Source organism: Pygocentrus nattereri, chromosome 26, assembly GCF_015220715.1.
Source record: "Pygocentrus nattereri isolate fPygNat1 chromosome 26, fPygNat1.pri, whole genome shotgun sequence".
In the NCBI taxonomy this organism is placed as follows: domain Eukaryota; kingdom Metazoa; phylum Chordata; class Actinopteri; order Characiformes; family Serrasalmidae; genus Pygocentrus; species Pygocentrus nattereri.
The window spans coordinates 12381993-12392799 of NC_051236.1; the positions used below are offsets into that span (position 1 = coordinate 12381993).

The 10807-nt window shown below is 38.9% G+C and overlaps 1 protein-coding gene across 3 annotated transcripts in view; it reads left to right on the forward strand.

The window, feature by feature from the left end:
- cfap20dc (CFAP20 domain containing) overlaps window positions 1-10272 on the forward strand; it is a 34934-nt gene extending 24662 nt beyond the window's left edge. For all 3 annotated transcript variants that reach the window (XM_017697761.2, XM_037534793.1, XM_017697762.2), the window contains exons 13-18: window positions 107-463; window positions 1806-1976; window positions 2762-2833; window positions 3670-3731; window positions 9544-9635; window positions 9921-10272. In XM_017697761.2, the coding sequence (XP_017553250.1) occupies window positions 107-463; window positions 1806-1976; window positions 2762-2833; window positions 3670-3731; window positions 9544-9635; window positions 9921-10033 (867 nt within the window). In that variant the 3' untranslated portion in view covers window positions 10034-10272. The remainder of the gene's footprint in view (window positions 1-106; window positions 464-1805; window positions 1977-2761; window positions 2834-3669; window positions 3732-9543; window positions 9636-9920) is intronic.
- Window positions 10273-10807: the final 535 nt, after the last annotated feature.

A 10807-nucleotide genomic window follows, 5' to 3' on the forward strand; every position in this document is an offset into this window, starting at 1 on the left:
TATCTATAGGTTCTTGGCCTTGATGTGGCTTGCTTGTGTCTCAAAGGTTCTACGTCTTGATTCTGTTCTCATGGTGTATGCTTTGCTGTCTGTCTCTCTTCATCAGGATGATAGATACTCTCCATTCCAGAGATTTGCAGCACACTCTAGCCCTGCCTCACCTACTCCACTTTCTGTTCCTGTTCACAAATCCACCACCTCACCCAGACCCTGCACTGACTCAGCACAGTCCCAGCCCTCCACTGCCCCACCTGCCTCTTCACACAGTGCCACAGGGAGCTCCTGGAGGACTGAACCTGCGTGCATGGCACCAACCCGTTGTCTCTCACCCTCCACTGCCAGACAGAGGAGCAGACTTGAGTGGTCTGGAGCAGAGCGCACTAAGCCTGATGGAGAAACGGGGACATCCATTAGTAGAACATCTGTTAGAGAGATTCTCTCTGGGGACCTAAGACTCCACAAGGTGAGCACGCATTGCAAAGGAAGTCTTTGTTCCAGATTTAGCCTCACTTTGGTCTCAATTCCAGCTGTCTTGTATTCTGCAAAGATGTTTGGAGACCTTGCAGCTTTTAAGCTTTCACTTGGAATTGTATAAAGTTGAACTGTACAGTAGCACCAGAAAATGCCAGGCTAAAAGGATGGACCTTTCCAGACTTTTTGGAGAATAAACCAAGAGTTTTTTGTACACATATGTTGCTGTCCCCTTTTTAGTATCAGTGCATATTCAGCTCTCAGATTTTCCTACTTAATAGCAGAGCTTTAACCACAGTGTTTGACCCTGAGTGAGAAAAGATAAAATGAGCGCTGGAAAAGACATATTAGTCATTTCTGATGTGCATTATTTAAATTCAAGTGCTCAATAAAAGCAGCTTGACTTTAACACTCTCCTGTTCTATGGGAGGACTGTTGATGCCAGCTCAGTGGTCAAGACATTCGGCTAGAAATTGAGGCCAGCATAATCCTTCGGTAAACAGAACTTTCTCAAATCATTTTTTCATGGTGCATGTTTTTCCAAAAAAAGTGCATGCATCAAAGTGCATTAAGCTGCTCTGAACCTCCAAGAATACTGCTCTGAAAAAAACATTTTTGAAAAATACTTGTTGAACATGTCTGTATGTGTGGACAGGCCTTAACTAGAACACATTTTATTAAGGATTGGAGAGGTTATTAGAAATAGATTAGCTGAAGCACGTACTTCAGATGAATGGGTCTACTTGAGCAGAGTGGTTTGTTTATAAGTGCTTCTGTCATCATTGTAATTCCAGCTCTGCTGTGGCTCTTGTTCCCAGCTCACAGACTGTGCTGGGTTTTTAATATGAATCCATTTAGGCCCAGAATGCTGCGCTGAACCTGTTGACCGTTGTTTTTGTTGCATTTGAAAAAGGCTTCTTGCATTGACCATTGCTTCAAGCTCCATTTTTCTCCACACAATGTTCTTTTGATCAGGTTTTACTTCATCCTTTTTCTACACTCTGGGTGGCTTGCATCCTCAAACGCAGTTTCGTTACACTTAAAATAAGAGTTAAAACTGTATTCTTGTTTGGTGAAAGTCCAAAGTGCTGAATAAACTGATATCAATACAGTCAGTGTAGGTGTGTAATTTCTCTTTGACCAGCTTGCCCAAGCAGATCTCTAGGCAGTGGGCAAACACTCCTGCTGATGTCTTTGCTCTAATGAAGTGCCAATTAGCTTTCAGTGTCTGATGGATAGGTTTCTAATTAGCTATAGCCTGTAACACTGCCTGACTGCATACTCACTTTGTGGAGTGGCATTGGGAGAGTAATGAATCTGCTTGGCCTCTACAGGTGAGGGAGAGCTTGAGGAGTACGCCTGTGGGTTCCAGCAGATGTGATTTGCACAAGAGGCCAGATCAAGAAGTGGATGAGGAAGAAGAGCTGCGAATGTTGGCCAGTCTGAGAAGAGAGCAGGAAGAGGAGGAGGGTGGAATGAGCGACCCTGGCCTCAGTGCTTCACAGGCAGGAAGAATGTTGTTTATTGAATGAGACCATGTGAAAGGTAGAGGTGCACCAATCCCTAATCGACAAATCTGGCTCTGAATCTTTACAACTAAATTGTCTGATTTTGATTTGCCAGTTTCTGAAGGCAGCAGGCAATGAAGACAGTAACATTATTCATTCACCCAAAGCTCACAATTTGCAGGCTGAAGCTGGTGGGTAGGACTAATACATGCACAGACGGGCACGCACAGCATTCAGATGTGACCTGTGTGTACTTGCCGTGCTCACATTATTTATATTAGTGAGCAAAATCAGCCTCCACCCTTCATTTATTTAATTTCCAGTCAAATTATGTACAATTAATCAGTTTTTCAGTCTGAAAATTATATTTCATTGTTGAGGCGTTTTCTATTATATACATATATTTAGAAAATGAAAACTAAATCATTTTGACTTAAAGGCTGGAAAAGAAAAACAAACAGGTGGTCTCTTCATTGTACTATACATCATAAATTCACAGATAAAAAATAAATCTCGTGCCAGTTTCATGAAGAGGAAATATTGGCAGATTCCATTTATCATTCATGCACTCTTATCTGAAATATGTTGTGTAGGTAACATTCTTTCATTGGTAACTATGCTATATATATGACATGGGCCTTTACACAGTGAATGTTGATGAGGTAAATGGTAAACATTTCAAGAATAACATGTTGACATATATTCAGTATGAATCTGTAGATGCTCAGCTCAAGACACAGGATGAACAATGCTAACATTTTCTGTGTAATCCCTATTGTCAGGTTGACCAGTGCAATGTTAGTCTGAGTATGAGCAGTGATGACACCTCTACATGGACCCAGTGTATTCGTCTAGTGAGTGGCCACTTCTCACACACACACACACACACACACACACACACACACACACACACACACACACACACACACACACACACACACACACACACACACACACACACGTCCTCTAGAATAAGGGATGTCTCAGTGGTCAGCCTCATTAGACTGAGTTGAATACAATACTTGCACTGTCTTTGAAGTCTCTGGTTGTTAGGCAGGGAGAGAACATTCTGAACTCCTAAGAGCTAGATAACACAGCTAGTTGGCATGTATGCATCATAACTGGGAGACAAACAAAAGTGTGAATGTTGACGATGAGTGTGAATTTCAAAAGCTATTCAAAATACACACCAAAATACACACTGTTTTTATGGTTTGTCAGCTTGATAGCATGAAATGTGCCAGGATTAAACAAACTCTAACAGTGAGACACAACAGTACAGTAGCACACTGGCACGATGGCCCTACTAATCAGTTGTATTAGCCTTTAGGAGACTTAATGCATTTCAGTTGTTCAAGCTGCCAGTCAGTAGAATTGTTTTATCATTGCATAGCAGAGTAGCAATACTGCCATCATCAGGCAACAAGCATGACATACCTGATAGCTCAGCCTTGTACTTTAGGTATTACAGAGGTGTTTCACCGCTTCAGTGAATTTCATATTTTGTTCTCTCTCACACACAGACTGTCACACAGAATAGGAGAGATAAAAAAGAAGCACTGTAATCATTATTTTACAGCAGATACAGGCTACTTCTCATCAAACTGGATGTGAAAACACAGTTGCCGCTTTGGGCTTCAGACCAGACATTTACACCCAATTATAACACATATGTCTCTGTGGTCGACAGGCAGCTGAACAAGGCCAGTACTACCAAAAAGAGATGAACCCTCTCCTCCACTCTAATCCTAGGTAAGAAGCAAGCTCTTTGTCGTGGCTTGTTTAAGTGAGAAATAGATGTCACAGCTGAATCAGAAAAAAAAAACCCTCTCAATGTTTTATTCTATAAAGTAAACACCTTCCACTTCATGTGATTTACTGTACATGCTGAAACAAGTAGGGTCTGACCAATAAATCGACGTGTTACATATATATCAAGTTATTAGTGATTTTTCTACACTGTAACGGACACCTCAGATATAAGCCTTTTATTAGCTATCCAGCATGTATACAGAACCTACACATGTCTTCAGGGATTTTATATATAATTTTGATATTAAAATATGATGTTAAAATAGTGGTTATTCTGAAAAAAAAAAGTTTTCTTTAGGTTCTATTTTGCCTTACAATGCCATACATGTACCTCTCTCCACCATGAACAGATTGTAGGTCACATTTTTTTTTCCATAATAAATTGTGCTTCATTCCTTAACATTTCGTTTGAAAATTTTCTGTTAGGGTGCTTTTAGAGGCATTAAAACATGCAGATGTCCAGTTGTTATCAATACTATTGTGAACACTTCCAAGTAAGATTCTCTGTTGTGGCACAACTCACTTCAAACTCCTGAATGATCTTGTTTACATCCTGACAGTTGAATTACACAGATGTTTTTAAAATTCAGTGGACGTCCCCTTTAATGAAAGCCAGCAAACTCACTAAGATTTTCTAAGTGCTACTTTCATTGTGTTATTTACGATTAGTGACTTTCTGCTACTTATCTGAGTTTAAGAACTGTGACAATTGTGAACTAACAGTCACATTTGATAATTGATTGATAATGCATAATTGACAACTGACAGTAATTTCAGCAAGTAAAGCACAGTAACAATATTTGGTTATCATAATTTTTAGCTCCTTAAAATCGTTATTGGTCGAAAAAAAAGTCATATTGGGCCCCAGAACCAAATTCTCTGATTTTGCTTCTTTTTCACCCACCTCTGTGTTTCTTCATCAGAGTAGAGAACTTTTGAGCATTTAAGCACTCAAGAAAGGTAACAACCTGATGTGCCGCAGTGTGACAGACTTCAAAAGCCTATGACTTGATGTATTATGAAACTTATTATACTGCCAGACTCCCAGCAGGACTAAATATTAGATTTTCAGCAGAAGTGTGCTTAATGTGGGGTAGCTGACTGTGACATGGAAGTTCTGACTAGAAAATGTCACTTCTGAGTCTCTTGAAACACAAATCCCAGCTATAACTTCAGCGGGTAGAATTCGATCTTAAATAGCTAAATAACCCATATCGTCTCCTTTTGTAGTACACTTGGAACATTTAGAAAAGTTAATAAATCCAAAACAAACATTATCTTATAGCTATACATATTCATGAAATTGGATGCTGTATACAATGAAAATAAAAACAGAATGCAGTGATATGCAAAGCATATAAACCATATTTTTAAAAGGAAAATACTACAAAGACAACATATCAAATATTGAAACTGAGAAATAGTTTTTTGAAAATATATATGCCCATTTTGAATTTGATGCCAACAACACATTCCAAAAAAGTTGGGATGGGGGCATGTTTATCACCTGTGCACTGATAACAAGCTGAGTGGTTTTTAGCCTGGAGGACACAGTGTCCATGATTTCCAAAAAAAAATTCAAATGTTGATTTGTTGCACCACAGGACACTTTTCCGCATCCCCCCAGTCCATTTTAAATGAGCTCGGGCCCAGAGAAAGCGGTGGGGTTTCTGGATCCTGTTTATGTACAGTTTAATTTTTGCATTTTAACTTGCATTTGTGGATGCAGCAACACACGGTTTACACAGACAGTGGTTTCCAGAAGTGTTCCTGAGCCCATGCATTGATTTCTGCCACAGAATAATGTCTGTTTTTAATGCAGTGCTGCCTGATGGCCCAAATATCATGGCCAGCAAATACTGGTTTTTGGCCTCATCCCTTACGTGCAGAGATTTCTCCAGATTCCCTGAATCTTTTAATGTTATTATGTACGGTAGATGATTAAAAGCAAAAGTTTTATTTGCTATTTTACGTTGAGAAATGTTATTCTTGAATTATTGCACTATTTGATTGTGTAGTCTTTCACAGAGTGGTGAACCCTTCCCCATCTTTACTTCTGAAAGACTCAGCCTCTCTGAGATGTTCTTTTTATAGCCAGTGATGTTACTGACCTGTTGCCAATTAACCACCAGGTGTTTTTTTTTAGCATTACATAACTTTACCAGCCTTTTGTTTTCCACATCCCAGCTTTTTTGTAACATGTTGGAATCAAATTCAAAACAGGCATATAACATTTCTCAGTTTCAACATCTAATATGTTGTCTTTGTACTATTTGTACTATAAATATAGGGTTTAAATGATTTGCACATTATTGCATTTTGGTTTTATTTACATTCTGTACACATCCCAACTTTTTTTGAGATGGGGTTGTATATACAACACTGTCATATATAGATGTACTGTATATTTTACTGTTTCTGTAGCTTACAGCTAAATTCCAGCCCAAAACTTTATACAATAAAGGAAAGTGCTCCGCCTAGTTGATTAATTAGGCATGGTTGTCAAGGCTGATGATTATCCACTAGTTTTGGTGGCACCACACATCCTCAAAGGCTTGCACATGTCACCTAGCTGTCATGACTGCAGGGTGCTCCCTGGGAGGTCATCCTTCTCCCTCTCTCCCTCTCACCAGGAAGCCTGTCAGTCAGCACCACATGGTGCCTACACAAACTTTTGATGTAAATTAGAAAGACAGAGGGGAAACCAAGTGGGAGGTATTATGATTGTAGAAGTTAGATTCACTTCATATTTAGATTGATCCCATAATATACATTTTTCTTGTATTTTTGTTTCTTTCCTAAAGTTTGCTTATACGTCTGTGTGGTTTTATATACCATGAATAGTCAGATTTTATTGTTACATGGAATTAAACAAGCTGTTTTTGACACCATTCCTTTAGAAAAAAATTTCATTTTAGTGCACAGTTTCTATGTATTTGTTTAACATATAGGGGGAAATATATATAAAATGGTCCATAACTTCTGCATAGGCCACATTTTATATTTTCCCCCCAAATATGTTATATTCAGCAAATAAACAGTAAATGTGCAAATTAAAATATGTAGAAGTGTGTTCTCTGTAGATGTGTTAACATATTTTCAACAAAACATGTAATTGCACTTGTAACTTATCTCTGTTCTTATTGGCTGTCCTGTATTGTACCTCTTTCAAGAAATACTCCTTATCAATTTAATGGGAATGGGTGAGTCTGAATTGCTGCAGGTTGTCATGTGGAAATGTTTTCATGGTTGTGACATCACACCTAGTCTTGTGGGGCCAGATGTGATCTCATAACCAGAATATCTGGGGACAACCACGACAAATTATAGGCTAAATATACACTATATTGCCAAAAGTATTTGTTCATCTGCCTTCACACTCATAAGAACTTTAGTTACATCCCATTCTTAATCCATAAGGTTTAATATGATGTCGGCCCATATTTTGCAGCCATAATAGGCTTTCCACAAAGTTTAGGAGTGTGTTTATGGGAATTTCTGATCATTCTTCCAGAAGTGCATTTGTGAGATCAGACACTGATATTGGACGAGAAGGCCTGGCTTGCAGTCTCCGCTCTAATTCATCCCAAAGGTGTTCTATTATGTTGAGGTCAAGACTCTATGCAGGCCAGTCAAGTTCTTTCACACCAAAGTTGCTCATCCATGTTTTTATGGACTTTGCTTTGTGCACTGGAGCGCAGCTGAGTCCAACTCCTGAAAAACAAGCCCACACCATAATACCCCCTCCACCAAACTTTACACATGGTACAATGCAGTCAGACAAGTACCGTTCTCCTGGCAACTGCCAAACCCAGACTTGTCCATCGGATTGCCAGATGGAGAATCGTGATTCGCCACTCCAGAGAACATGTCTCCACTGCTCTAGAGTCCAGTGGTGGCACTTTACACCACTGCATTCCATGCTTTGCAATTGCGCTTGGTGATGTAAGGCTTGGATGCAGCTGCTCAGTCATGGAAACCCATTCCATAAAGCTCTCTACGCACTGTTCTTGAGCTAATCTGAAGGCCACATGAAGTTTGGAGGCCTGTAGCGATTGACAACCTATGCACACTATGCGCCTCAGTGTCCGCTGACCACTCTGTCATTTTACGTGGCCTACCACTTTGACAGCTGAGTTGTTGTCGTTCCCAATAGCTTCCAATTTGTTATAATACCACTGACAGTTGACTGTGGAATATTTAGTAACAAGGAAAGCGACCTGAGAGCAACCCATTCTTTCACTAATGTTTGTAGAAGCAGTCTGCATGCCCAGGTACTTGGTTTTATACACCTGTGGCCATGGAAGTGATTGGAACACCTGAATTTAATAATTTGGATAGGTGAGTGAATACTTTTGGCAATATAGTGTAGGTGGGAGCATAGACTTATTAGGGTGCGAACAAAGTGTGAAATTTCTAAATCAATCCAAGGCAAAATACGGGGCAAGGATGAGCTTATCAACTCTATCCAGTAAACAAGCCTATTGTTAGTGCATGTAATTAGCATAGCTAAAAAGTTTACATTAAAAAGTATAGATGCAGGTTGCGCATGTGGAGAACACATTACATGCTGTAAAAATAAACATTAACTCCTGGGAGAGAAAAAAAAATCTTGGTCATCATCAATCATTTTTGGTAGCTAGCTTGTTTTGCTTGTGTTATGAATTATTTTGGACATAAAAGAGCATAGACTAGAGGAATTTGATAGTGGGCTTTAGAGAACCTTTGCTTGTGGTGGATTTCATTGGCAATCCAGCCCTAAAAAGTTATTATATTGTCAAATTGTACAAACTGTGAATATTGTGCTTTATGTTAAAGGGCCTGTATCATGTAAAACCCAGTTTACCTTGCTTCTTTAAGATAAAATTGTTTGATGTGGTTTGCAAACACTGTTAAAGTTTTAAAGCATACCATTCAGTCTCCCATCCGTACTGTGTATATGTGGAAACTATGCTGAAAAAAATGTCACAAAAATCTATTTACATATAACCACTTATTAAGGCTACAGCAGTTTAACCATGCCGATTTATGTTCAAAATTTAGCCAAGACTGTTTTTAGTACATAATCTCAGATAAAAGGGCACAAGAGGAAAGAAGAAAAGAAAAGAACAATATAAGATACGGGGCGCTTTAAACTGTAACAATGCCTATGATACATTAAATTCATCTGTTTAAAAAAATCTGTATGTCCTCTTTAAGATTCCTATACAAACAAAAAAAATGGCTTAAATGTTATTATGAATGCATGTTAGTACACTAAATGTTTACGCTCAATTGTGCTTTCTCTACCCACAATGCTCACTAACAGCTTTTTTACTGAGAACAGCAATCTACCTGTATCAGGTTAGCATTCTATTTAATTGACCTGGCAGTTTTCCCGAAATTACTGTATGTACAAAACATATGAACTTGAAGTGCTTAAAATAGCCAACGCTGATAGTGTATCAACCACAAGAGTACACTAGGCAAAGTCATTCATTAGCTGCCAACTGAAAACCGACCTGTAACCCCTTATAAGTGACAACATACTTTTAATATTGATAATTAATTTGAAAGTGTGGATCGTGTTGGCAGTGTGCAGTTTGGTGTAGAGTATCCTGTTTGTGTGAATAAAGGTCTGTCTCATTAGTGTGTTTAATTAGAGTTTTGTAGGCCTTTTAATTTGAGCCAATGTCATGTACATTATTGCTAACAGTATTATGAAATTGAACACATTCCAGTTCCTGGAACGGCAGTTTATTTTTTTCCACAGGGAATGGATGGATGTCCTCAGCCCTCCAATAGTTCATCCCAGCCAGCAACTGACACAGAGCAGAGGAGACCACAGCAAGATATCCACCAAAGGTTTCACATTAACACTTGTGCACTGTGACCTGTGTTTTACATCTAGTGAGGTCTGATGTATATGGGATCTTAAAGGATTCCACAAGTTCTCTCTGGGGTGAACACAGATTATAATCTGTCACAGGCTAAGTAAGATCTTCACTGAGGTTTCTTTAAGGAGGATTTTACCTTGAAAAGGGGAGAAATCTCTAAGATACCAGTGGAGCAGGACTGCGTGAGTGGTAAGAACATAGAGAGTTTTATAAATAGCTTCTGAGATCTGCTTCGGCTTTGTTCGTTTCACAGGGTCTGAGGCGCAGGAGAACAGCGGGGAGGACGAGTTTCTCAGCCTGCTCTATGATCCCTGTCTCAACTGCTACTTTGATCCTCAGACTGGGAAGTACTATGAGCTGATTTAAGATCAGTGAAATCAAGGGGGCTGCTCCACACAGCCTGACACACACAAAGACAGTAACTTATTCCAGATGGACTGTGGCAGTGGACATAAAAGTAACCCTTATTTCAAATTATTCCAGCTGTTTCAGTTATATTCGTCTTTCTGTTGTCACTGTTAAAAAAGATTTGCTTGGTATGTATAAATGTACATTTTCATTTTGATTGTTTGAAAGTATATAGATATAACATTAACTATTATATGGTGCACTGATATATTGTCATGTTAATATACAATAAACAATATTGTGCCTAGTTATCTTCAGTGGTGGACAGAAACTAAGTAAAATGTAATTTGTTACTGTACTTAAGTAGTTTTTTCATGTATCTGTACTTAAGTATTTCCATTTTGGGCGAGTTTTTACTTTCACTCCACTACATTACAAAGTCAAATATCTGACTTTTTACTCCACTACATTTTGAGAAATCTGTCGTTCCTTTTGGTTTCTGTGGGTATAAAAACGTAACATGTCAAAACAAAAGAAGTGCAAAGCAAGAACACCAATCAGGGCACAGCGGTCACTTTGTTCTGAGCTTGTTTTGACCTGTTGGTCATACCAACCCAGTGCAAGCACACGGTTCAACGTCAGCACAGCAGCGTAAACATTTGGGAACACATGTCCTTCTATTATACACACAAATTTTCAACTGAGAGTTTCCAATTTTGCACCAGATTTAAGGCACACATAATGGTGCTGCTTAATGTAGTAGGGGAGGTGAGCCAGCAGTTGCAAGGTCAT